Source organism: Camelus bactrianus, chromosome 6 (genome assembly GCF_048773025.1).
Source record: "Camelus bactrianus isolate YW-2024 breed Bactrian camel chromosome 6, ASM4877302v1, whole genome shotgun sequence".
Classification (NCBI taxonomy): domain Eukaryota; kingdom Metazoa; phylum Chordata; class Mammalia; order Artiodactyla; family Camelidae; genus Camelus; species Camelus bactrianus.
In genome coordinates, this window is record NC_133544.1 from 64,812,316 (window position 1) to 64,839,617 (window position 27,302).

A 27,302-nucleotide genomic window follows, 5' to 3' on the forward strand; every position below is an offset into this window, starting at 1 on the left:
ATGGCTTCTGGTGGGAACCAGAGCAGCAGTGTGACAGAGTTCATCCTGGCAGGTTTCCCGAATTTCAATAGCACAAAAGCAGAACTGTTTTCCGTCCTCTTTCTCGTCTATCTGCTGACTCTAACAGGCAATGTGTTGATTGTCGGGGTGGTGGGAGCTGATTCTCGCCTGCAGACTCCCATGTACTTCTTTCTGAGTAACCTGTCCTGCCTGGAGATCCTGCTCACTTCCGTCATCATTCCCAAGATGCTGAGCAATTTCCTCTTGAGGCAACACACTATTTCCTTTGCTGCATGCATCACCCAATTCTATCTCTACTTCTTTCTTGGGGCCTCTGAGTTCCTGCTGTTGGCCGCCATGTCTGTGGATCGCTACCTGGCCATCTGTCACCCTCTGCACTACCCCTTGCTCATGAATGGTGCTGTGTGCTGTCGGGTGGCCTTGGCCTGCTGGATGGGGGGGCTCCTCCCTGTGCTTGGCCCCACAGTGGCTGTGGCCTTGCTTCCTTTTTGTGAACAGGATGCTGTGGTGCAGCATTTCTTCTGCGACAGTGGCCCACTGCTCCGCCTGGCGTGTACCAGCACCAAGAAGCTGGAGGAAACTGACTTTGTCCTGGCTTCTCTCGTCATCATATCTTCGCTGACGATTACTGCCGTGTCCTACGGCCACATAGTCCTGGCTGTCCTGCGCATCCCTTCTGCTTCAGGCCGCCAGAAAGCGTTCTCTACTTGTACCTCCCACTCGATGGTGGTGACCCTCTTCTATGGAAGTGCCATTTTTCTCTATGTGCGGCCATCACAGAGCGGCTCTGTGGATACTAACTGGGCAGTGACGGTGGTGACAACATTTGTAACACCACTGCTGAACCCATTCATCTATGCCTTACGCAATGAGCGAGTCAAGGGAGCTTTGAAGGACATGTTTAGGAAGGTGGCAGCAGGCTTTGCGGGGGATTTTTTACTTGCTAAGAGTTTCAGTAAGAAAACAGTGAGATGAAAGTGAAGGGATGTTGTCACTTAAGGGATGTCTTACATTCAAGTCTTCTCCATTGCCATTCTCATTTCTATCATCACCTTGGACATCACTAAATGACTGAATCCTGGAACCACTAGAGAACTCCAAAGTCATCAAGTCTGTCCTTCTCTTCCAGGCAAAATTCCTTGATTCTATCTCAGATATAAATCCATATTATTATTGATATCTCATAATCAATGTTATCATTACATCATAAGACCCTCTGACCTGTGGGATCTTAACCTAAGGGTCCACGGTCACCAGAGAGTCTAAGGATAAGCTTCAGAAAAAGGCCAAGCCTCATTATTATGTAAATGTATGTGTTTGAGCCTATATGTACTTGTCTGGGAAGAGGACATACAGCTTTGATTCAATTCCTGAAGAGATCCATGTGTGATTGTCACCAAAAGTTATAAACTGATTAAAATTCTCATTAGCATCTTCAAATTGTTTATGAAAATCAAAAACTTTAAAAAGAATTCCCTTATAATTATAAAAATAAATTCAAAACAAATAGATTCACTGGATATTTTTGCATACTTCTTTTTAAAATTGCATTTATTGTCAGGTGGAAAAGTGGTAAAGCAAACTTAGTAAGGGATTTATTCACTTCTCTATGGCAATTTCAGGTGCCTTTGGAAAAGCAGATCAAAAATGAATTTCATGAATAATAGCATTTACTGTGGTTTTCTATTTGCACTTTATTACAAAGGTGAATTAAAGATGTCTCTACTCACTTTGTAACTGTACTGTGTTTCTTTCACTTGTCCATCTTTTTTACATTTTTATATCTGTTGTTTTTGGTCATCTTTTGTTTTTAGTAAAATTGGGGTTGGAATAAGGACCTTTAATATCAAAAAAATTTAAATGCCACTATTGTACCTAAGAACCAGACTTCATGTTACATTTTATCTACCTCATTAGATATTTGAAAGGGAATGGGGATTTCTATCTGTAGTGCCCTTGGAATCTTGGACCAATATTCATTAATTTATTTATTTATTCACTCATTCAACAAAGATCTGTTAAACATCTTTGTTGGAAACTGTATAATAATAAGCTAAGGTGAATAAGAAGTGGATCCTAACCTCAAGTAGCTTTGATTTAAGAGGGAGGACTGAGAGACAAATGATAATGCAAAGGAATGGGGATGATAAGGAGGTTTAAAAAGCAACGTTGGAGGTCACATGAAAATTGAGGTACTCTTTCCAGTATTTCCTTGTTAGAGAAGTTTACAGAGGCTATCATTTATTAAACAGAAATTAATTCCATCTTGGAAATGTAGAGACAACGTTTAAAAGAAAACAATATCAAAGTATGGACAACATATCAACCTCAAAATAGTGTTGCAAAATTAGGAAACTGAGCATCAGCATGCAAGGAGATGACCATAAGGCTTCAGTGGCCACTGAAAATAGTGATGCTTTTATCTGGTTCTACTAGTAAGACACACACACACTAAATATTTTTATGCTGAAAGATTTCTGAATGAAAACCAAAGGAATGGAAAGAATGATCATTGATCATTTATCAGAGAGGAAAATAATTCTTCTGGAGCGATCTACAAGTGTTATCCAGAGAGCAGATGAAGTATTGACTTTAAAACTACCTAATTTCATGGAGCATAAAAACCTGAGGCCAATTTCTCAGACACTGATCAAAGAGAAGAATTCATATAAGAGTTTATGGAATTTCTGGAAGGAATTCCCTCCAAATTTTGGCAATAAAACATGTTAAACCATCTATTTTTAAAATTATTTTATGTGGGAAATTACTTTGGACTCAATTTAATTGAATAAAACTTTATTGAAAACCACATTTTGGGAACTAACTTAGTATGAAGAGGTATAAATACATGATCCCTGCCATCAAGGAGATCAAATCAAGCCACAGTGAGATAGCACTTCACACCCACCAGGATATAATAATGGAAAAGATAATAACAAATATTGTTGAAGATGTGAAGAAATTAGAACCCTCACACACTGCTGGTGGGAATGGAAAATGGTGCATCTACTTTAGAAAGCAATCTGGCAGTTCCTCAAAAGTTTAAACACAGAGTTACCTATGCCCCATCAATTACACTTGTAGGTATATATCCAAGAGAAATGAAAACTTTTCTGTCCACACAGAAAACATATACCCAATGTTCATGACAGTCTTATAATGCCCCAAAGTGAAAACAATCGAAATGCCCATCAACTGATGAATGGATAAATAAAGTGTAGTATATCCATTCAACAGGATATTATTTGGCGATAAAAAGGAATGAAGTTCTGATATATGCTACAACATGGATGAACCTTAGAGATATAATGCTAAGTGAAGGAAGCCAATCATAAAAGACCATATATTGTATGATTCCATTTATATGAAATATCCAAAATTAGCAAACTGATATAGAGAGAAAGTAGAATAGTGGCTGCCCAGGGCTTTGGAATAGGGTCGGGAAGAAAATAAGGAGTTACTTAATGGGGTACAGGGCTTCTTCTTGGAGTGATAAAAAACATTTAAAAATTGATTGTGATGAAGGTGATACAACTCTGGGACTATACTAAAAAACCATTTAAATGTACACTTTAAGTGGGTGAATTATATCAATAAAGCTGTTATGTTATAAAACACACACACACACACACACAAGCAATCAGGACTGTAAGAACAAGAGTCAGCAGAGAAACAATAAAAAGCAGACAGACCCTTAAGAATTCCAGATTATAAAATCATTAGATATAGACTGCAAATTGAGACTGTTAAAAATGGCTAAAGAAAATTTTTAAAAGGACAAATAGCATGATAAAATAAAATACTAAAATAAAAGTAAATAAGCAGTTCTCAAAAAAAAAGGAAAACCTAGAATGATGAAAAATATTACAATTGAACTTAAAGACTGAATATATTACACAGAAGATTAGAGAGGCAAGAGGTATCTAGTAAACTACAGAAAAAGACATGGGAAACATTAAAAAAAAATTTCTAATATGAGTTTCCTAAGGAGAGGTCAGTAAGGAGAATGGATTGTGCCCACTCTGTACTGTGCCGGTTTATGGAACTACATTGTCTAGATTTTTTTTTTTTCTATATGGATCTATATTTTATACAGGGATGTGGTGAAAGGTGTAGTGAGATTTATTTTTTAATTTGCAAGAGTTTCTCTTTTCTCTCAGTGGAGGTACTAGGAATTGAACCCAGGACCTCGTGCATGCTAAGCACGCGCTCTACCACTGAGCTACACCCCCACTGCTTCCAACGTGAGATTTAGAAGGTAAAATTGTCACACAAAGCAGCCAGTGGGTTCTGAAAACTGGTGCAGGATGCCAGGCTCTGTTGTAGCTTGCACTTATTGATGCTGGTCTGCTTGCTCACTTGTTGGCATGGGGGCTTCAGCTGGACCCACAACTCCTCTGGCAAGAATGGATCTCATCTTTCAGGTCCTCCAACTCCTGGGCCAAGTGCACAGGTAGTTCCATGATGAAGGGAGCCAGCTCCTCCTGCAGGTCTCCCACATCAACGAAGTTGAAGAGACGTGTAGATTCCAGTTCGTCCTTTTATTTCAGTTTGTCTCTATGGATTTCATGGTGTCAGTTTGCACTTGTTCCCCTCATTTCAAGTCCAGCTCTCATTCTCAACTGCTCACCCTGCTGAGCTACAGAGATTCAGGACCAACGCTAGTCATAGAGGCATGAGCCTTACATAGACATCCTCATCAATTTCTACAATTATGTCAGGGATAATTCCTATAATAAATCTCTTATTTTTCATCACTTATAGTGACTCTACTTTGATTGAATCCTAAATGATATGCTTTCTCTTGCAATAATAAGCCGCAGCATTTCCCCTGTTTCCCCCCATTATTTTGCAAACCCCTTGAAGACAGAGACTGGGTCACCCCTGAGTTTGTTTCCATGCCACCCAGAAGAGTACCTGGTAATTTGGAACACAGCAAAGTCTCATAACTTTGTTCCTTTTTTGAAGGGATTGATGTCACAAGGGATGAAAAAGTGTCAAATAGTCATGCTCACTAGTGATTCGCTGGGGACATTTTTGTATAATTCATGTTGATAATAGTGTAGGGTACTAAAAGCCCACACTGGCGTAGAACTACCATAGTTATTGCTCTGGAGGTGAGGAAGAGCAGTCCAACAGTTCTAGCTGAGATTGCCCAGGCCCTGACTCTATTACCTGAGTTTTTGAGTGGGCCTTGGAGCAGGTAAGTTCTGTAGTTATACACAGTCAAGTCCCTCCTTAAAGATCCTCATTCCAGGAAAACCATGATGGTGTGAAACTTTGCATATGGATATCTCCCTTGGAACCCCCCTCTCTTTTTAAAAAATGCATTGCATATATCTGAAACATTCCAAGATCTGACAATACAGAAAGGATTTGGCAGGTTTTCCAGGACCCAGACCGTCTCCGTGACCTCTGACATTCCACAGACAATGAGGATGAACTGGTGGTTCTCAACCCCAACAATCCACAAAATGACTTGTCGGAAGTCAGCAGGAAAGCAAACTCTAAACTCAGACTCATGACTGTAGAAGCTGGGGCTGCTCATCTGAAGTGGAGCCCGGAAGATCAAGTCCCAGCTTCCGCCACTGGAGCAGCAGTGCCTGCTGAATCTTCAACCAGGTGCAGCTTTCTTGTTCCCAATGGATATTATTTTCTCCAAGGTCAAAAGAACTTATTTGAGATAAGAAACCTCCACATCTCTGCCACACAAGATCATTTGAAACTGATTTCTGCTTTATAGATCTAGTTTTTCTTCTTTCACTTCCCACCTCAAGCCTCAAGCTATCCTTTAATTTGCCCTTCTGTGCCTTTTCTCAAGTGCTGCAGAGTTCCCTCTGTCTTGATTGTAGAGCCTAGCCAGTAATTCTGTCTCTTAGCATGGTGACAGAAGGAGTAATACTGCCAATTTCATCTGTGTTGTTGATAAAAGCCCTTAAGAGTCAGAACATACCTAGGCATTCTTGGCAACCCAACACAGCTTTGCCCAGATTTCAGGGTAGGGAAAGAAAGGACCCATTAAGTAATTGTGGAGCACCCTAAGACATCCAAAGCAAATGAGTGAACTGTCCAGGTCCTCCCCTTCACAGTCAAGATCCTAAAAAGAATGATTTCCCTATGTGTCCTCATGCTTCAGCCCATCCCCTAAACTTTTTGCTTGAAATGCTGGTAAACATTGTCAACAGCCTCTGAGTAACCAAATTAGCCATCAGAGCAAGTGACTGCCGTGAGGCTTCCTTCTCCAGTTCCTTCACTCATTGGTATTCTGGTTTCAGATTTTTAAACACTGGTGATCACCAGGGCCTGTCCTTAAATTCTTCCTCTCTCTATGAACGCCCTTCTCTGTGGGTTCTTACCCAAACCAGTGTTAACCATGTGGTTTTTATTCCTGAGATTCCTTTCTTTAGTTTGGATCTTTCCTATAAATCTCAGGATTTTATATCCAGCTTCTTACTGTGCGTCTCCACCAGTAGTCATTCAGCAAACACATCAAAGTTCAGGCTAGATGTGAAGCCCAGTAGTTTCTATATCCACCTCATTAGCCATATGATAGAATTCACCAAAGTTCTATACCACTGCACTGTGTTATCTTGAGCAAACTGTGTTGCCACTCTGAAAAAAAAAAAAAAAAAAAAAGCTCAGGGCATCCTGGCAGATTCTACTGTCTCTTCACTCCCTCTAATCACCAGTCACAAAACTCTTTATTCTTACCTGGCCACGTAACTTTTCCAAGAGAGAAACCTTGCAAAGGACAAATGTGATCAGGTCAGAAGGAAATTCTGACAAAAATTCCCCTTGTGACAAGCAGTTTAGAAAGGTAAGCAAGTTTGAAGGTCTATCGTCCCAGCAGTTCGTAATAAGTTTGGGCAACTTCTACAAACCGGAATCAATCTTACAGGTAGACACTCCTGGTTTTCCAGGTGACCAATCAAAGAGCACTCACTAAAGAGACTAGTGGATTCTTGCCAGAAATGGCAAGACGACTGTCGCTATGTTATGGCGTGCTTTGGAAAATCACGCCTGGAAATAATGCAATGGCACTCCGGACGGAATAAATGTCTTCACCCTTTGAGCACGATGATTCCCAGGGCCCCTATTTAGCATTAGGAAGCCTGCGCTTGCGACTGTGGGGTAGATGGACGAGGGCCTCAGGAAGAGGTTCTGTCTCGGCATTGCGACCCCAAAACACCTCCAGGTATCGTTCTTTCTGTGTGAAATGCCCTAGTGAGAAGTGCACTAGTTTTCTCTGAGCGAAGTTCCCAAGTGAACAAGCTATTCCTGACAAAAGATCCTATCAGAGCCGGAGAAGGGGCCCTTATCTTCAACGAAACCCTTGGCCCCACGGTAGCATCCTCGTTGTACCTGGGCTCTAAAGCTGGGAGGCAGAAAAAAAAAACCAGTAAGAACCGGGCTCGTCCGGGATTTGAACCCGGGACCTCTCGCACCCAAAGCGAGAATCATACCACTAGACCAACGAGCCAGCTTTAGTAAATTTGCCTTTCTCTTTAATAATATTCATTCATTCAGTTAGTTGCATCAATATATGAGGGTCGTTTTGGGTTTCTGTCCTAAGCCCAGCGATTTTCTCCAGACACCAAGAACATCAACGTGCTGATTTGGAGGAACCTTAGCCACAGCATAGCGTTCCAGAGGTAGGAATGCTCAGTAAGGGACTCAGGCAGAGCTGCTAGTCCGCCTGTGGACCCTCGGGTCTGAGTACCTATAGGATTAGGACCAACACCGTCGCAGATAACCGGGTTAGAGGACAAGTAAGGACAAATAAGAACCATAGACTTCATCAAGAGGCAAACTTTACCCTCCCCTCACCCTCCAACCCCGGAGGTCAAATCCTAGAACCATTGCCTTAGCCTGCTCTGCTATTTCACACCCTGTAACATGCGTTTGCTGTTTCCTTTCAGCTTTATTGGATGAACTTTGTACTATAGGTATCACTTAGAAGGTGATGGATGGAATGGAAAGGGAGGACAGTGTCCTTATCCCGCAGTCCCTTCTGCTTGGCCAATGAAGCTCTTGCGCTCTAGCATGTCTGCCTTGGTCATACTGTTCACCATGCACCGAGCATATTCCTGGTTCAGGGGACAAACTCGATAATTAGCCGTTAAATGAATGGCTGAATATCCGCACCAGACTTTGCTGGGCGGGCTAAGAAAGAAAAGAAGGGGAGCTCTCCCTTCCCAACCTCCGTATGCATCGCCCCTTTCTGTTTATTCTGGACTTCAGGTTGGGCATTTAGAAGAGCCCAGAGATCGGGAGAGAAGCAATTGCTCCTCAGATCCCGAGTTGTTAGCAAAGAGTGTTAAAGCACCGAAGGAAAGTTTAGCCCTCTTCCAGCCTGTTTCTGCTCAGGAAATCTGGAGGAATCTCGGGCCCAGATTGACTGTCACCGAACCTGACTCCGAAGAAAGGTCGGGGAAAGATGGGGGGCCTGGACGCTTTTACATCTTCACTGCCTCACCCCTCTCCCCCATTCTGAGTGTTCAAGGGGTACCTCCTGGGCCTAGAAAGCCGCTTCCCTTCAAAAAAAAAAAAAAAAAAATCAACTCCAATCTCAGCCTAAGAGTACTGGAGCAGTTACTTTCATAAGAATCCAAGCCGATTGAAGACGATGACGTAATGTCATGTCTCCCATCCTTCGCTCTGGTAAGGCACCCGCACCCCTACCCTACATTATTCCGGTGCTCAGCTCGCGGCCCTGATGTGGAGTTCGTGACTTGTCAGGCCTGAGGCTTGAGGAGCATGCAGTGTGGGCGCTACCGGAGCTTTTCCAATTATTTATATTCCAGTTTGGGCCTAGTCAAGAACAAGTTTTTTCCTCGTATGTAAAGAAGAGCTTCCTTCAAAACAAATCCCTTTGAATTTTTAAGTATTTATGAAATTTTCTTTAGATACCCTGTTTGACTGCAGTCTTTAATATTTAGGAATTTCGATGTTAGATTATCTCTCACAGGTGGGCTCCATAGCTCAGGGGTTAGAGCACTGGTCTTGTAAACCAGGGGTCGCGAGTTCAAATCTCGCTGGAGCCTGTGGAGAGTGTGTTCTTCACGGTGAATCATAAACAGAACAGAATTATCTCACTTTTTGGCCGCTAACTTTTGAAGAAGGGAAGCACTATGTGATGTTTCAGGGAAAATCAGATCCTGGAGACTTGGGACGAAAGATCGTAGGGTTTGGGCCGCTATGATCCTTGGCGGGAAAAACTGCGTAGTGGAGAAAGAAACTAAATTGCTCAGATCCCTGCAAGAACACTCCTGGGGTTGACGGAGTCCACACATCCTCGTTTAAAGGAAAAAAGCAAATTAGCCTGGGCCTACTGATAGTCACGACCCCTCTATTTTGCGCACCTCCCCACTTGCGACCTGCCTGGCGGCCCAGTTTTTCCTGCGCTCCTGGAGCGAGAGCAGGTGTGCAGATTACTCTGGGGGTAGCCTATTCCAGAAACTCCGCAAATAGATGCGCACCAATTCGGGTGGTTCCCGCTCGGTTTCTATCATCTTCCTCAGACTCAGACCTCGTGTTCTTTTGCCCCGAACTGCCCCCCCCCCCCCCCCCCCGGATTTGGTTTATCATAGATACAACTCTGGGGACTTCTTGACCTCCAGCTTGAGCTCGAAGTTCAAGTGTAAAGAAGCCGGGCCTGCCTCCCTCTCTAGCTATTACTACATGCTAAAAAGGTGAGGCTATCCGCACCCTTCGATAGCTCAGCTGGTAGAGCGGGGAACTGCAGAGGTAATTTGCTGCTGGTTCGATCCCAGTTCGAAGTAGGTGTTTGAATTTTCTTGCTTTGTTTTTGCTGCAGCCACTTATTCAATTTTCGCAAGGTTCTATCCTCCTAAACCAACAACTGTGAAACATTTACTTTAGTTCTATTTTCAGGCAGCAAGAGAACGGCTTTTTGCCCACCATGAAACAATTTTACGTGTTCTCTTTGTGAGCATGCAGTATACGTGATCCGATTCACTGAGGAGATACGAATCAAGGGTTCCCCTGTTAGATTTGAATGTTGTCTTCTAATCTTTAAAACCAGCTAGCTTTGACAATATTGGGTAACATCTCTCAACCCCACCCCATCCCTACACTTTTTCCTTACTGTGAATAATTTATACTAGGCAATTCAAAGTTGAAAGAGAAACACTGTAGAAATATCAGCTCTTCAAAAGGATGTAAACAAGCAATATAGAGAATAACAAAGCAAAAGGCAAAATATGCTTATGACAATGTTCTTTCAAGAATAAGAAAGAAATGCTAATTAAAACAAGGGATTATTTTTTTCACCAACAAAGTAGAAAGTGTAGATTGATATTTGGTTCTGAACAGGATACAGCGACAAGGACTTTCTTGTAGAATGTCACTACTTTCTGGAGAACAGTTAGGCATTAAAATCAGGAAACTTAAAAAAAACATTGTTTATGATCAAGTATTCTTTTCCTACTTCTAGAAATTTATCATTCATTTTCAGAAAAAAGGAAATATGACAAAATATGTTTATCTGCGGGTAAATTGTGTTCTTTATACTTTAATATATTTTTTCAAAATATGCCACATATATTACATTTTTTAAAAAACAGTGTTTGTTTAAACCTTACAAAATAAAGTTTACAAATACCTGTGCCACTATGGGAGACATTTTGGTAGTTTCTTACAAAACTAAATATATTCTTATCATACAATCCAGAAATCACATTTCTAGGTACTTATTCAAATGAGCTGAAAACTTATGTTCACACAAAAACCTGCACATGAATGTTTATAGCAACTTTATGTATGTATAATTGCCAAAGCTTGGAAGCAGTAAAGATGTCCTGCAACAGGTAAATAGATACATAAACTGCAGTACATCCATACAATGGAATGTTATTCAGCACAAAGAAGAAATGAGATATCAAGCCATGAAATGATATGGAGGAACTTTAAATAAGTATTACTAAGTGAAAGAAGCCAATCTGAAAAGTCTACATGTTGTATGATTCTGAATATATGACATTCTGGAAAAGATCAGTGATGTCCAGAGTTTAGAGGGGAAACAGGGGTGTGTTGGTGAGGCATTGAGGATTTTTAGGGTAGTGAAACTATTCTTTATGATACTTTAATGGTGGATATATATCATGGTGCATTCATCAAAGCCCATAGACTGCACAACCCCAAGAGTAAACTCTAATGTAAACTATGGACTTTAGAGGGTTTTTCCCCCTTACAAGATGCTGGGAACAAAGCAAACCTGATCTCTCAATTTTTGAGAAAAATACGGTCTTTTTGCGAAAATCTTAGGGGCCTGAGGTTTTTTTGGTGAGAGGTGGATGGAAAAGAAAGGAACAGATCTGAAGGAGTCATCGAAGTGAATTGGGAGGGGGCCTGAGAGGACACAGAAGAGGGTTTTGAATGAGAAGGGGGAAAGACATAAAAAAGAAGGCAGAATCAAAAACTGTCATAAAACCCCCAAAACTTTGGTTCCTGTTAGAGTCCTACCTAGTTCCCTGCTCTGTTTCTTTCATTCATTCTTCAAGGCACTGCAAGGAAATTCTGTACCTTCTTGAGAGAGCTGTACAGTGAAATTCAAGAGTATAACTGTGGGTCACAGGGGCTGAAATGGCTGAGAAGTGCAGTGGGACAACCATTCTGATAGGGCACCAGTAAACAGACCCTGAGTGTACCCTCTCCTCTTTCGCGCACTGAGTTACATTCTGCAAATGTATTGCAGTCGGGTCATTCAGAGACCTGGACAGTTTCCAGGATAAGTGAATTCACTTGTAAAAGGCAGAGCAGTGGCTAAGTCAACACTCACAGCACACCCCACTAGGCCTGACGCACAGAGTCAGCCAAGAATTAGCTTTGAAGTGTTTTGGAATCACAAACCCACCTGCAAAGTCAAATTCAAACTAACGGTTTACCCTCCCTACCCCACCCAGTGGGAGCTTGAAGCTTGGCAAGTAGTGGCTTTCTGCATTCATTCATCATATTCAATTACAAAAAGTAATGTGATTAAAACCCAAATCAGGTCTGCTCCGGTTGTTTCGCGATTACAGAGCTGCAGCTCCTAAACCAGTGTTGATGGCGGGCTGATGGGGGCTGCGGGGCAGTGACTGGATGGTGCCAAAGCTACGTCATGAGAATGATTCAGTGTGAGCATGGATTTTACAAGAGGAGGGAGGACTGAATTTCCCACTGCAGGAACACAAAAGCGGTGCAAAAGTTTGTACATATGCGTGCAAACAGCAAGTTTGGGTACGGGATGTCAGAAGACAAGGAGAATTTTTATGAAATTGAAGTAGGAAACCAAAGCAGTTTCCTTTGCAAGTAGGTAACTCGGGGAGGGAATCAGCGAAATTTGGTGGCCTGGAGGAGACTTCGATGGAGAAAGAGGAGAGGATCTCAAAGATTGTTGCCCGTAAGTGAGGGAAGAGGATCTCACGATTGAGGATAGACTAAAACACTCTGTTGGTAGCGGTGGGATTCGAACCCACGCCCCCGAAGAGACTGGAGCCTAAATCCAGCGCCTTAGACCGCTCGGCCACACTACCCTACAAAAACATACTTCCTCTCTGCGCTATTTATCTTCACACATAGGCCCCAAACTGAATTTTCTTCGCCATTAGTGGGGTTCCCCTCGGTGCTTTCATTCATCCCTAGGAGTCTGAGAAAACTGGGAGAGAGGAGGAAACATTGCATTCTCACAGGCCTGGGAAATGAGCTAGAAGGTGGTCAATGATTATTAACATGAATGTCCTTGGAAGACTTCTACTTTTTCTTTAACCTGTGCAGTTCGACGCAGAAAGAAAAAAGACCAGCTTACTGGAGACTCACTGCAAGTGATTAGAGAAGAATGATTAAGGTGCTCCTCACTGTTGGGTCGTTGGTCTGAGGCTGTGAATCTCAGAGTGCGAATGGGGCCGGAATTCAGATGCAGTAGAAGGCGCCCTTCGGTTTACAGATCTGGCAAGCCTGTCACTGGACTGAAAGAAAACTCCTTGGTCGCGTTCCTTGCAGGTTCAGTCAGAATGGAGACTCTGGGTCTAATTGATCGCCTTCTTGAAAGAAGCATTCTGGGGTAGGCAGACAAACACGCGCACTGTTGTAGCCCCTGAACCATTTCCTTTATATGGGAATCAACATGATTCCCAGAGGGAGGTTACATCCAAGAGCATTCCCCAACCAGAAAGGGGTGGGTCTAGGGCTTCCCCTGGGTCCCGGATCCACTAGGCTCCACACAGTTTCTTTCGAATGGAGTAGAGGGAAAGCTAGGGGAAAGTTTCAGAGGTGATCTGCGGGTCTTCAGTACCCAAAGTGGAATCTCGTACCTGTCAATGACCTCCACTCGGCTCAGAGCAGTGGGGTATATGTTATCTATGTTCTTCTATCCAAGAAGGAAATTTACTTTAAGGTCTACATACTCAAAGTGTGGACTAGGGACAAGGAGCATCAGCAACTCCTGGTAACTTAGCAGAAATGCAGAATCTCAGGCCTATCGAACTTGAATCTTAACAAGCTCCCCAGAGGTTAGAGAATCTTGAGAAGTATTCTGTGTTCTAATTTATGTTTCAATTGCTCTATGCTCAGTTTAGGGCAGACTTACACTACACTGCAATATAAACCTCTGTCCCTGGCTCCAGTAGAAAGCCATTCTGGTATTGGCCTGGCTCCTTTCTGCATGTGCTATAAAAATCTTGCTAAATTAAATACTAGTAAATAATATGTTCCTTTTGATGGATGTATCAGATAGCTTTTTTAGCATTTATTGAGCCCCTTCTTAAATATTTAGATTTTTTATGGTCTCTCATATGCTTATCACGTTGACCATCAGAATAATGCAAAGTACTGTGATGTATTTATACTTATAAATTTTCTAAAGCAACTATTCAAAGAGAAGGAGAGAAGGGAAAGGAATTTCTTCCCTTATTTTCAACAAGGAGAAGTAAACCTCTTATTTCAAATTTGTATTTTTCCTTACAATGGTCACTGGAGTTTATGAAAGAGTTGGGACAAAAGGGACTTCATGGAGCAATCTCACCAGATTGATTGACTCTGTGAGCCTCAGATGAAAAGAAATGCAACCCTGAATTAGGGCATGGCTAATAAAATGGAAAGAGGAAGGTCTTTGTTTCTGTTCATCCTACTGGTAGTGAAATCCTTCTTCCCTCTCCTCAACTCAGTCTCTACAAAATATTGTAATAGTATGGCTGCTTTGAGTTTAAGAAGAGCACATCTGACTTAAAATTGATTCTCTTCTTTGATTTTTCTACTACCTTTCCCAGCTTCTGACTCCAATTCCACAAAGTACCAAGTGCTCAAATCCTGGGCAGCTTCTCAATGAACACACAAGCATGTTTATAACAGATTTAGGCACGTAGGATTAGGTTAATGGGGAGTATCTACCAAGAGACCTTTGGGGACTGAGAAACAGGATCTTCTTTCCGTCCTTCAAGGTAGAATACAATCCATTTCACATCCATCATATAAATCTGAGCTCACTATCTGATCAGGTTTGGGAGGTGCAGGAAACAAACAAGCTTATTATCGTTGCTTTTTGGGCACTTGCAGCTGAATAAAAGAAAATATCTTCTTTTTTTGTATAATACTATATAAACCTAGAAGAATGACTGTGCACACACACTATGGCAATACAAGTAGTAAATGTGGCAAATGTTAATAATTAGTGATTCTAAACAAGGGTAAATAAAGATATTATTGTAGTGTTTTTTCCAACTTTAGCTTTTTAGTTTTCTAGTGGCAGACTGAATATACAGATGGATAATGGCCAGGCCATATTTAACAATGGAACTCTGACCACAACCTGCAGCATTCAGCTGCTTTATCTACCAGCTCAGGATACCAGCCTACTGTCTTTAAGTCAGACTTGTAGGAACTCAGACCACTGTCTCCAATAACAACCCGAAGCCAAACAATAACCCCTGTAACAAGCAGCTCCAATGGCCAGGACTTGATTAGTAACTGACACCTTTCCTAACATTTGTCCCTGCTTCCAATTTAGGACCAACCAAAGAAAGTCAAATACGCATCCCTAACTAATCACATAGGATTCCTGGCTTCTAGTTAGCCCGCCTCCAGCTCCCCCAGGCCAACAGCCTCTAATTAGGGCTCAGCTGAAGCCTTCCCCTTTTCTCACTATAAAAATTTTCCATGCCTCTGTCTGCCTTTGAGTCTCCGCCAAAACTCAAGTGATGATCGCTGACTCCCTTGCTACAACAAGCTCTGAATAAATAGCCTTTGCTTGTTCTCATTTAGTTGGTCTTCATTTATCTCCACTCTAGGCTTAAAAGTTTGCAAAATAAAGTTGAGGGGAAGTGGAAGAAATACAGACAAACAAAAAAAGTAATGAAAAATATTTCTAAGATGTCTACTAGAGTCAAGCTGTTTCACAGATGAGCTTCCAAGGTCCAGAGCACACTGGAACAGGCACATATTTGCTGTTGCCCTCTGGGTCTAATAAACTAGTGGGAAGGGCTCTGGGAACCTGCTGGAGTCAGACAGGACAATCAAAGTGAGCCATGGCAGTGAGTGGCTGGGAGAATGAGAGAAATTGACCTAAAGTCCTGAAAAACCTTCAGCAGTAGGAGATAGGCTGAATGTAGACAGGATCTATTGGTCAAAGGTTTATTTGTTCTGATACAGGAGTGAGGACCTTGCCTCTGAAACGAAGCTCTGTCTAGTACTGACAAAAAACATCAGGCCCTTGGTTGTTGCTCCGACTTCTTGGAATTCTCCTTTGAGCATCTTCAACTCCTCTTAGATGCATAACAAGCAGTCTGTGGTTAAAAGGGAAATCAGTCTATATAGGGACTAGAAGTGAGCTTGCTGAATTGTGACAGGGTGAGGATGAGGAAACATTGTATGAAAAGGTAAGAGGATCCAAGACTACATACAACCAGAGAATAATAAGCAAAGAGAGGAGGAGAAACAACAAAGCAGAAGGGAAGAGAAAGCTGTTGAGGGGACAATTTTGACTGTTTAACAATTTTACCTATGGCCTGTGACTTTGAAAATAATAACAATCAAAAAGATAGTTGATAATAATGAACCCTCATTTCCAAAACGAGGACACTGTGACTCTACAAGGCTAAACAGTGGACCCAGGCATTTTCTAACCACTACACTGCAGTGTCTACACTCACCAACATAACACGTCTCCTTTGATTCAAAGATTGTTTTGGTTTGATTTTTCTGCCATTTCCTCAAGAATCATGATACCTAGCTTTAGGTTCAAAGAGATTATCATGCTGATCACCTTGGAGGTTTCCTTCAGTAAAATGCCTTGTGTTGCCAGATGGGATACAGCGACCTGATGATTCTGGATCCTCACAGGCAGAGCAGTCAGTTAAAACAGTCTTGTAGTTCTCTTGGGGGCGTGGAGGATACTGCCTGGTGTAGAAAGACTGAGGGTTCACCTCCAAGGGAGTCTTGGGAAAAGCAGTTCTTGTCAAGCCCCAGAAGATCCCATCACCTTCATTACTGCGGGCGGCCGTGCACGTTCATCTCACCGGAGGACAGCATCGCCTGGCCTCTCCATGAATCATCCCTGAACAACCTAGAATATCGACCATAAATATCAGATTTCTTAGAGAGGTCATTGTCTTGGGCAAACAACAACAATAAAAAACAGTGGGTACAAGAGCAGTCTTGTGGTCAGAGAGTTATTACATCTTATGAAACAATTGGTTCGCTTCCTGGGATTGCATGAATCAGTGCTTTTCTCCAAATGCGCTAGCCTATGGCTATGTTCGCAGTAAAAATCGGTACGAGATTTTTCATAGTTAAATAAAATTAGTTCCTATTTATTAGCTTACATAAACAAGATTTCTAAAAAGTGAAAACACAACTCTTTAAAAAATTGTATTGTTTTCATACCAAAGATATATGCAAATATAAATGGCTTTAAGAAAGGGTTGAAGTCTTCCTCCCCGACACCTCTTTTCCCTGCTCGCTTCTACCCCTGGACTTTTGAGAGAGAGGCGTTAATTCCAAAATACAAACTTAAGGGTTTGGGACTCTGGATTCAGAAAGGACAAAACCATGGTAAACTTCTCACCTTCTCCGCGTATTTTACCACCATACTAAGTGCAGGGAGTGCATCTTACCCGTCCTGTTCATCAGATGCCCTCTATATACGCCTCTTAAATCTCAGGTGAGTCTCTCGTGTGCCCAAATATCTGGAATTCTTACAGCTGCATCCTTTCTGGGCACCAAAGGCACAGAAGGCAATGTCACAGCAGAGTATCAAGAGAAGGGACGAGAAGACAGTCTAGCAGTGGCTCTACTCAAAGTGGAGTCTTTTCGAGGGACTGACAGGACACAGATTCTAATTTTGTAGGAGAATATCTTAGACTTTTGCTCGAGTCAAAGGTCTATTTAACATTTTGTAATAGTAGGTTTACTAATACATCTATAAGGTGAGAGATAGAGAAAACCAACAGAAGCGAGGGCTCCATAGCTCAGGGGTTAGAGCACTGGTCTTGTAAACCAGGGGTCGCGAGTTCAAATCTCGCTGGGGCCTGTGGTTTCTTTTCTTTTCCCTTCTGACGCCGAGAGGCGGCCAGGGCCGGACGAGGATGTCAACGCAGCTGTGCGCGGCAGATCTTCCTTATTCCTCGCGGCGCCTGAGAAGACGTTCAGGCAACGCAGACATACTTCCCCTACTGCTCTCCGGTCGGGAACCGCCATAGGTGATAAATGACTCGGCGGCGGGAGGCTTATGCGAGCAGGGTAAACAAACTCGCATTCTTGCCAATAGAAGGCACTCAAAGGCACGCTTCTTCTGGAAACGCCTAGTGACGAGACTGAGCCTTGAGGCGAAGTTAAAAGCGTTTTGCACCGTGGCTCGTTGGTCTAGGGGTATGATTCTCGCTTAGGGTGCGAGAGGTCCCGGGTTCAAATCCCGGACGAGCCCTCAGTTTTCTTGCCTCCAATAACTTATTTAAAATACGTCAGTTACTGCATTTTATTCTCTCTGCTTTGAAAAGTAGCGGCGAAGGCCCCCCCCAGGGAAGTGAAACAGCAGCGTTAAAGACAGCTCCAAATTATCTTTTGAATTTGATCTGACGAAGTGTTTCCCTGCTCCTCCTGGCAGGCAGGCGTACGTGGCAGGTCTGAGAGCGGCTAATTCTCTCTGCCTCTCAGCGCATCTGCGGTGAAATTGTAATGGTAACCCTTTTCCTGCCTACCTCCAGGGATCCTGTTTAGTACAATAAATTAGTGTATGGGTAACTGCTTGGAAACTTCAAGCACTAATAAAGGGACTGTTTCCTTGCTCCCCTCTCCTCAAGGTTCTGGGGGCTGAAACATACTAACATGATCACCACTGTGTGTCTGATATGTTCTCCTTTAAAAGAGTTTTTATGTATTATCATATAGTCTTGTTTTTCTTTCTTTCTCCACCTCCCTCTTCGCCCCTTAAAAAAAAGATATTCCTGTGAGAAACGGGACGGATTCTGTTAACTCTAGCAGAGCAACAGAGCGATGAGGGAATGCAAATCCCCGAAGGCAAATTTTAAAGGCTAAATTTAAAAAAAAAAAAAAAAGAAAAGTTTTGTGGACTTCATCAACTTTCTCTTTTGAATGAGTAACTATTACAGAAAAGAATAACTCCTTTAGAAGTGGACTATATCCCCTTCCTGGCAGCAAAGTGGCCAATTTACCTACAGCAACAATCGTATTCTCTGTCTTGCCTCCTTGAAGGCCCACCTTTCTCTTCTCCTACTTAGGGCAACTCCTTCCGGTCCTCATCAGATGGACGCCCTTCGCTCTCCCTTACTCAAGGCCCTAATTTCTGCAGTCAACATGCCTTTCCACAGCCCCCATCACACACAGCAGCCATTTCTCCCCGTGTGCAAGATCATTCCCCTCAACAAACAAACACAGTATCTCCAGTCCTTCAAAATCATAATCGGGCCTTTGTCTCCACCACTCCTCTGAGATGGCTCTTGTCAAGGTCCCCAGTGACTGTGATGCTTCCAAATCTAAAGGTTAGTTCTCACTCGTCATCCCACTTAACTGTCCAGCGGCATAGGGATACTATACTCCTCATTTCAGGAGGCTACTTGTTAGCCTCCTTTGCTGGCTCCTGCTTTCCTGATCTCTCAATTTCTGAATGTCCTCCTTTTTGGATATGTCTACACATACTCATCCAATCATATGCCTTTAAATACCGTTTATTTACTGATGATCCCTAAATTTATATCATAAATCTTGACCTAGCTTTTTACATATAGTCACTTGCTCACTCCATGTGAATGAGATATAGTTACGAAATTTAGCATGTCTCAAATAGTACTCCTGGCTTTCTGCCACTTCTCTTCCAATGGCCCTTCTACCACCATCCATGTTGCAAGAAATAGATCCTTCATTCCTCCAGTTCCCCCACAGATCACATCCAATCTACCAACAAACCTGGTCAGGTCTGCATTCAGAATCATTTCCCAACACAACCGTTACTATTACCCTAGTTCAAACTCTCCTTCAGCTTTTGCCTGGGCTCCCACAATAGCCTTCTAGGTCATCTTCCTATTTTTCTCTACTCTCTACTCTAGGGAGCAGCCAGAGATATCTTACTAAAACATAAGTAAAAGAATGTTCTCCTCAGTTCAAAACATCCAATAACTTCTCACACTTAGAATAAAATCCACAGTCTTGCCCTTACCTGTTCTGGCTGTGACTATCTCTCTCTGATGTCAGCTCCTACCCGCTCCTCAACTTTCTCACCCATTCTCTCTGGCTACACTGGCTTTCTTACTACACTTCAGGTACATGGACCTTGTTCCCTGCTATGAACCTTTCACTTGCTTTTTAATATTTTTGAATATTATTTCCTTAAACATTTGTAAAACTTCCTCTTTCAGTCCTTCTGTGCTCAAACGTCACCTCTTTAGAAACATCTTCCTTGATCACTCTTTCCAAAATAGCCCGCAATTGCCACTATTTGTTATACAACTTTATTTTTTTTTACGACATTTATCACTACTTGACACTATTATATACATTTGTTTCTTTTCTTCTTCTCTCCTCACCCCCCTTAATTATGATGTAAGCTCCAGAAGGCCAAAAATTTTGCCCTGCTCTCTGCTGTACCCTTAGCACTTGGCACTATGTGCAGTACGTAGTATGTGATTAAGAATGAATGAGTCACACCCGCTGGCCTCCAGAAGCCACAATTCAACAGCATTTATTTCTGGCTTTTTGGAGACTCAGACTGGAATCCCCTCAGAGTATAGGAGCCATGGCTGCGGGCTCACACTGCAAATAGAAAGCCTAAATCATTTTTCATGTCTCCACTTTGGCCCAAGTACCCAGTTCAGGTTTCTGCTCAAAAAGAAACTACTAAATTGCTTATCTGTGGACCAGCAGAGTGATAAATATCTGTATTGATAATAACAGGAATTTCATACTTTTTTTTTTTTTTTTTTTTACTGTAACTTTCTACAGAAAATTTGGTCTTGTATTATCTCATCTCTAGTGGAATTTCATCCCAGTTGGGAGAAAAGAAAGACAGCCCTGTGGTCTGAAATGTGGCAAAATATGTGTTTAAGTAACAAAAACACAACATTTTTGATTGCCAAATTCTGTTCTAAGCACCTTAAGTGTATGAGCTAAGTTTTACAATATTTCTATGAGGTATATACGATTATTTTCTCATTTTAGACAAGAGGAAATTGAGGCATATAGAAGATAAGTAATTTGCCTAAAGCCACACGGCTTGTAATGTGAGAACGAGACTGTTATTCTAACACCAGCGGCAGAGCCCACCATGTCCTCGCCATCCGCCCCACATCACTGCACTGCCTTTCTTTATACTGTATTGGTTTTCTGCTTGACGATGCTTTACGATGTTTTAAGACTGTTCTGTAACAGTACGGCTTACTTTTCCAGTTTGGTCTGTGAACCTCCCTTGTTGGCAGGAATTGGTTTTTATTCATGTTTTTCTGTAGTTTTCAACAGTAGAACAGTTCCAAAACAATACAGATGCTCAAAATATGCTCTTTGGCTAAGTGAAGAAAGGCAAGGCAAAGCTTTTATGATATTAAAGTCCTAGCGCTTTGCCTTTGGGAAACCATGGATTAAAAGGCATTATTATTATTATCTTGCGAAAGTGTTATTGCTTATTGTTAAGGTAAACTTTGAATTATGACAAACTCAGAAACACGAAAAGTCGCAAGGCAGCGCAAACCTAGATCCTCTGTCACTTACAGACAACCGGTAGGTCGCGAGACAAAGGTAAATAAACTACCTTAAAGTGGCGGAACCAGAGCAGTCATGACTGGCTGATTCGAGTAGGTTCAAAAACAGCTGGCAGCGGTGGGATTCGAACCCACGCCCCCGAAGAGACTGGAGCCTTAATCCAGCGCCTTAGACCGCTCGGCCACGCTACCCATGATAACCATCTTTCAGGCAAATTCTATACAATATTCTCTCTCTTCCCCTTCCCGCCACGCCCCATATATTTATCGTTTTGAGGAATTCTTCATATCTGTTTCCCCCTTTTTCTTCCTGATTTGTTTTGCTTTCTTTCTTCTTTGAAACCACAGTACTTGAGATTGGTGGAAAGAGCCGTATTATACAAGAGCAGGGCATCACTAGAGACAGTACAATCTTTGTTAGCTCGAACGTGTACGGAGCGCCCGCCTGGGCCCGGCACAGGCTGGTCACCAGGGAGAGCGAGGTCCTCTCGGGCCTCGAGGGGATCTCCACGGAGGGCGCCACATGGCGAGAGCTTTCGCTACGTGAAGGATGCTGAGGCTGGGGTCGTGTGGCGAGAAGGCACCTGGATCTTCTGGGAGGAGACGCGGAAGCTCTCCCGGAGGTGAGTTCCAGAGCACGCCATGGACGTCCCAGCCTGGCCGAGCCCAGGAGCCGGTCGGTTGTGTGCCAGGACCAGAAGAAACCTCCCGACCTGGGCTGAGCTCTCCGGCCGGCAGAGGGCACAGCGGCGGGTACCGCCACGGAGAAGCCCTGCGGGCAAAGTGTGTCCTCTCCCCTCCCCACTGCCACGGGATCACCTCTCAGCCTGTGACCGTCCCTCGTGCGATTGCCTGCCACCACTCCTGCAGCACCTGTGGCTCACTCGGAAGCGAAAACATGGTGCACAATTATTTTCGTTGATCCTGAATTTTCTTTTTCTAAAAAAGATCTGTAGTCTAGGGACACAGCATTTCGGAATTTGGACGAGAGGGTGCAGTGATCTGTTCCTCCACTGGGTGTCACCCGTGCCCAAAGATGTTTTTAAAAAAAGATTTTACAATGGTGGACGTGGCTAGAAGTTTCTTTACTACAATTTAGAGACTGATGCTTTTCATACATGTGGCTCGTTGGTCTAGGGGTATGATTCTCGCTTAGGGTGCGAGAGGTCCCGGGTTCAAATCCCGGACGAGCCCTGTTTTTCTTCCCTCTTTAGCTGCTTTCTCCTGCCTCCCGTAAAGCCTTTGACTGAGTGATATTAAAATACCAACCACGTTAAGCAAGCACCTTCTGTAACTAATAATACTGTATGAACGCCATTTTATACTCCACTATTGTAGATCTATACCTTCATCTTTAGACAAAAGCTCCTTATCATGTCATTAAATCAGGATAAATACCAGTCAATAGACATTATTACGTATATTTTACATAGTATTTCTTCTACAAAGTTATTATTTCTAAAACCAACCATCATTTCTCTTTTGTAGTTTTTTAAAGTTATTCACGAATTGTTGGTTCAGGACTTAGGAAGGCGTATTTTACATTAACCGTTTCACGTAACCCTCAATATTCCGCCACTGTAAGCATGAGGGCCCTCTGGGTGCTGGGGCTTCTGCAGGCCAGCCTGGTCACAGAAAGTCTAGACTCTCTTCCTCATTCAAGCCTAACATTCCAGGGCCCTTGTGTGTGTGCCTCGGGGTGCGGGAGTCGCCAGTGATGTAGAATCTGGGAAGGAACTTCTCACCAGTGAGGCTCAAGCCTGTCTGCGTATTAGACTCATGTAAAACTGTTTAATTGGTCACCTCGGGATCCAACGCCAAACCAATTAAATTCGAGTCTTTGAGGATGCGGTCCAGCATGGTTATTTTTAAAAAGATCCCCAAGCTTCATTACGGTTGGCTTGGGAGATACAGATGCTACCCTGTTGCTCTATAGGCCACAGCTGGAGAACTTACCAGGTATCCCAGTCAATCCAGGCATCCTGGATCCCACTCCACCCTCCTCAGAATCACCTTCCTCCGGCTGATACTTTGTCTTCCCTAGTTTAGTTCGAATCCAATGAGATGCCAGACTGTTTCTTTCTGTGATCCTCCTTACTTACCCAAGCCACAGAAAGACTGTGCTAAGATCAGGAAACTCCAAGAGAAAAGAGGCAGCCCAGTGGTTCAGCCTGCTTTATTTGAGATGGATATGCGTGTGCGTGGAGGGGGTGGCTTTCATTCCTTATATGAGGGGTAGACCCTAGGTTCAAGCCCTTCACCCTTAACTCCCTCCCTACAAGCTGGGTATGCAGGGCTCACATCCTCTTATTTCAGTCAGGTGCCCTGACTCACCTGATGGACAAGATCTAGATACCGCAGGTATTTTCCTTTCACCCTTAGTTATGCTGCCGAGTATTTAAGTTCTAGTACTGCAGTTATTCGGAAGAACTGTATAACAAACCAACTTGGAACCATCCTTTAGGGCTCTCTCTTATAATCTACATTCAATCCTTTAACAAATGATGTTGGCTGTTCCTTTAGAACATTTCCAAACACTTCTCACCACCACCTCCTCCACCACCATCACTGTATTCCAAGGCACCACAACCTCTCCCCTGCACGATGGCAGTAGCCCCTTAGTAGGGTTCCCTGATTGGCTCTTGTGCCTATTCTCAACAGACCATGCAGAATGAGCTTATTAAAACCTAGATCAGAGCTCATCATTGCTCTTCCTAAAACCCTCTGGTTCATGTCTATTTCATTTTGCACAAAATCAAAGCTCCTTGCCATGGCTTTAAATATCTCGGCTTGATGTTGTCATTTCTTGGACTCCCCTCACTTCTTCGACCTCACCTCCTACCACTCTCCCCCTTTACTGGCTGCAATCCAACTGTATTAGCCTCCAGCTCTCCTCAGACATCCCACCTCAGTGCCTTTGCATGCGCTCTACTTTCTGCTTTGAATCGTATCTCCCTCAGACTTGCATGGCTCAATCTCTCACTGCTTTTAAGACCTCTGCTCAGACGTTATCAGAGAGGACTTCTCTGTCTACTCTGTATGAAGTAGCAACCCCTTTGCTTTCTATTCCCCTTTCTATAATTTTCTTCTTTGCACATACCAGCCCCTGACTTTTGCTGCTGCTGCTGCTACTGTTATTTTTATTAATTCTCCCTCCTCAGCCCCTAGAATGGAAACTCCATGAGAACACGGTGATTTTTTGTTTTTCTTTTACTACCAAAATCTCAGAGGCTGGAACAGTTCCTAGCACCTAAGAGATCCTCAATAAATATTTGTTTAATGATTGATGTGAAATGTTTTAAATCAGAAAGTTATATGAACTTTGAAGGAATACCTTCTCCTGTGATACTGGGGAAGATGAGGAGCTTGGAGATATCGGTGGCTTTGAATAGAGGGCTTCTGTGCAGTGGGGGGAATCCTCTGTGTGTGCCACCCTCTGGGAAAGGCTGAGAGGAGCCATGCCTGAAATATATTCCGTGGCAGCTCTCCTTTGTGGCCACAGTATGGACCTACTCATGCTTTACAGAAGCTTTGCAAAGTTCTTCCAACTGGACAGAAAGAAAGGCACAGCATAGGCTCTCGGCACCTGTAAATCGTGCGTCAGTGCCATTGACTCCTGTTGCAAACTTGCTCCGAGCAGAGCTGCTGAGTACAGGGCTGCTCCAGGCTTTTCTGGCTTTGGGCAACTTCTGAACCAGATGGTGTTCTGGGGTCACACTGTAAGGTTGCATTGAGCAGCACCATTCTGTAAGTCTGTAAAATAATTGATTTAAGAAAATGAGGAACAAAAGTCCACAACAGGGGGACTGCAGGGGAAGAGGAAAACTAAGGTTAGGAAAGGAGCTGTATAGCCCCACAGGACTTCATCGACTTCACTTGACCAGGCTTTGTGATGAGGAATCACGGTGACTGTCGGTCCTAAGCAAACGTTGCTCGCATGTGGGGAGGATGCCGGGAGGAGTATATGAATACAGGCGGTGAGAACATGTTGATGGTCGCACAATATGTATGGGGACGGGTGTGAATTAGCTCAGTGGTAGAGTGCGTGCTTAGCAGGCACGCGGTCCTGGGCTCAATCCTCAGTATCACCATTAAAATTTTATTAAAAATAAAAATTAAAGTTAAAAAAACAGTATATATGAACAGGCAACGTGTCTCTGCTCCCAGGAGCTCTGAGGGCAAGGCAGATTCTGCCCCCTTGTGGACAAACCGAATACTACCACGGGTCTCCCCTTTAGGGTCTTTAAGGAGAGATTGCAGATTAAAAATCAATTTCTGGGGACCTCATTACTTTTTGCTGATCCTTCTGCGTACATTATTCGGAGGCGAGAGCTGTGTTATTGTCCAGGGAGATGGTGTTCATGGGATTAAGCTGAACTACTTATTAAAGTAGATGGCATCCCATGGATGTAGAGGGAAAGCAGAAAACAGAGCTAGCATCCACTAGTAAAATGCTTGAATTGGTCTTTAACAGCTAAAGATGAGGGTTCAGAGGGACAATCATAGATTTAAGGCCTTGAGTAGTAAGTAGAAGTGAATCAACATTTTCCTTTCCTTTCACTGGTCTTCCCGATCTCATGCCCATATGGTGCCACAGGGTCCCACCAAAATGATCAAAACAGATTATTGAGCTTTGCAAAGAATAGCATGTTCTTGGACACTATCACTAAAGAGTAAAATGTAATTCTTTTAGGTCATTCACTCATGCGTCCTTCCATGCAATCAGTATTTACTGAACATTTATCGGGCAAACATTTGTTGAACATCTGCAGTATTCCAGGCACGGTGCTTAGAACAGAGATTACTGCAGGGAACCAGACAGATGTGGTTTCTGTCCTCATGAAACAATCAGGTAATTTTTTTGTTTATCAAGCCATTTTTTTTAGTTTATTATTATTTTGTTGTGATAGGTAAATTTTTTTAATCCAAGATATAGTTTAATTTATTATGCCAGTGATAAGGGCCCCTGAAGTAAAGTACAACGTGTGATGAAAGCAAAACAGAGGCTGTTCACTTACCCTGGAGCTTCTGGGAAGGCTGTCTAAGGAAAGGAGGAACACGTAAGATTTAACCAGGCAGAATGGGGAGAGGTGAGTGGAGTAAGGTGAGTAGAGAGAATTAGATGTCAAAAACCTTTGATACAGGAAAAGGTATGGGGCATGAGAAGATGGCCATGACCAGGTCCCAGTCAAGTCCCTGGGATGCACCCCATCAAGTGAGGGTCCTTGGCTTCGCACAAGGAAGAGTTCAACAATGAGCCATAGTTGAATAAACGTAGATTCATTCAGAGAGGCATCCACCCCATTGACAGAGTGCAGGCCATCTCAGAAGGCAAGAGAAAGGCCATGAGGTATGGATTGGGTGGGGGGTTAAAGTAAAAGTAGACACACATTCCACAGGCAGTGCAGACGGCTTAGAAGGCAAGAGAGAGCAGCCACGAGGTGCAGTGTTGCTTGTTTTTATACACTAACAAGTGAGAAGATTATTCCAACTACTTTGAGGAAGGGACAGAGAATTCCCAGGGACTGGGCCACCACCCTCTTTTTGACCTTTCAGGGGTAGCCTGGGAACTGTCCTGGTGCTTGTGGGTGTGTCATTCACCATGCTGACGCATTACAGTGTGTGTAATGAAGGACAAGGTCCACTGAAGGTCGACTCTCCTGCCATCTTGGACCTCAAGGTCTACTGGGAGTTGACTTTACTGCCATCTTGGCACTAATTCCTGTGTCATTCCTTTAATGGCCATGCACTGCCCCCTTCCTTCCTGTCTTACCTTGAGTTGGGAGGAAGCCTAATGAATTCAGGAAACTGAAAAGGGGAGTGGAAAGAGGGATAGAGAGGGAGGGAGAGTGATCTGAGGCTGTCTATGCAAGGCCTGGTAGACAGAGGTGAGGACTGTGGTCATTATTTTAAGACTTAGGAAAAGCCACTGACACGTTCTGGGGCTGGGGAAGGATAGCAGAGGCACAGGATTCGATTTTTTGCTGTTGTTTTAAAGATGACTGTGGTGTAGTAGAGTTAACAAACAGCCACGGGGAGCCCAGTTTCAGGTTTCTTTTTACATTTTTTTACTGAAGTACA

General features: G+C 43.1%; 1 protein-coding gene and 7 non-coding genes across 8 annotated transcripts; 5 read left to right on the forward strand and 3 right to left on the reverse strand.

Annotated features, from left to right (window-relative positions):
• OR6S1 (olfactory receptor family 6 subfamily S member 1) lies at positions 1-996 on the forward strand. The gene has a single exon (XM_010949684.2). It carries the CDS (start codon positions 1-3, stop codon positions 994-996), a length of 996 nt encoding a protein of 331 aa, XP_010947986.2.
• A 6,433-nt stretch (positions 997-7,429) lies between these two features.
• Positions 7,430-7,501, reverse strand: TRNAP-UGG (transfer RNA proline (anticodon UGG)). The gene has a single exon. It is a non-coding gene; the product is annotated as a tRNA-Pro (tRNA).
• Positions 7,502-8,992: 1,491 nt separating this feature from the next.
• Positions 8,993-9,065, forward strand: TRNAT-UGU (transfer RNA threonine (anticodon UGU)). Its single transcript has one exon. It is a non-coding gene; the product is annotated as a tRNA-Thr (tRNA).
• A 3,410-nt stretch (positions 9,066-12,475) lies between these two features.
• Positions 12,476-12,557, reverse strand: TRNAL-UAG (transfer RNA leucine (anticodon UAG)). Its single transcript has one exon. It is a non-coding gene; the product is annotated as a tRNA-Leu (tRNA).
• A 4,915-nt stretch (positions 12,558-17,472) lies between these two features.
• On the forward strand, positions 17,473-17,545 carry TRNAT-UGU (transfer RNA threonine (anticodon UGU)). The gene has a single exon. It is a non-coding gene; the product is annotated as a tRNA-Thr (tRNA).
• A 321-nt stretch (positions 17,546-17,866) lies between these two features.
• TRNAP-AGG (transfer RNA proline (anticodon AGG)) lies at positions 17,867-17,938 on the forward strand. The gene has a single exon. It is a non-coding gene; the product is annotated as a tRNA-Pro (tRNA).
• Positions 17,939-21,331: 3,393 nt separating this feature from the next.
• TRNAL-AAG (transfer RNA leucine (anticodon AAG)) lies at positions 21,332-21,413 on the reverse strand. Its single transcript has one exon. It is a non-coding gene; the product is annotated as a tRNA-Leu (tRNA).
• Positions 21,414-22,343: 930 nt separating this feature from the next.
• Positions 22,344-22,415, forward strand: TRNAP-AGG (transfer RNA proline (anticodon AGG)). Its single transcript has one exon. It is a non-coding gene; the product is annotated as a tRNA-Pro (tRNA).
• The last annotated feature ends 4,887 nt before the right edge of the window (positions 22,416-27,302 follow it).

Bases quoted from the DNA above. Each gene is read 5' to 3' on its own strand.
- OR6S1 (XM_010949684.2), top strand. From the start codon at position 1: ATGGCTTCTGGTGGGAACCAGAGCAGCAGTGTGACAGAGTTCATCCTG.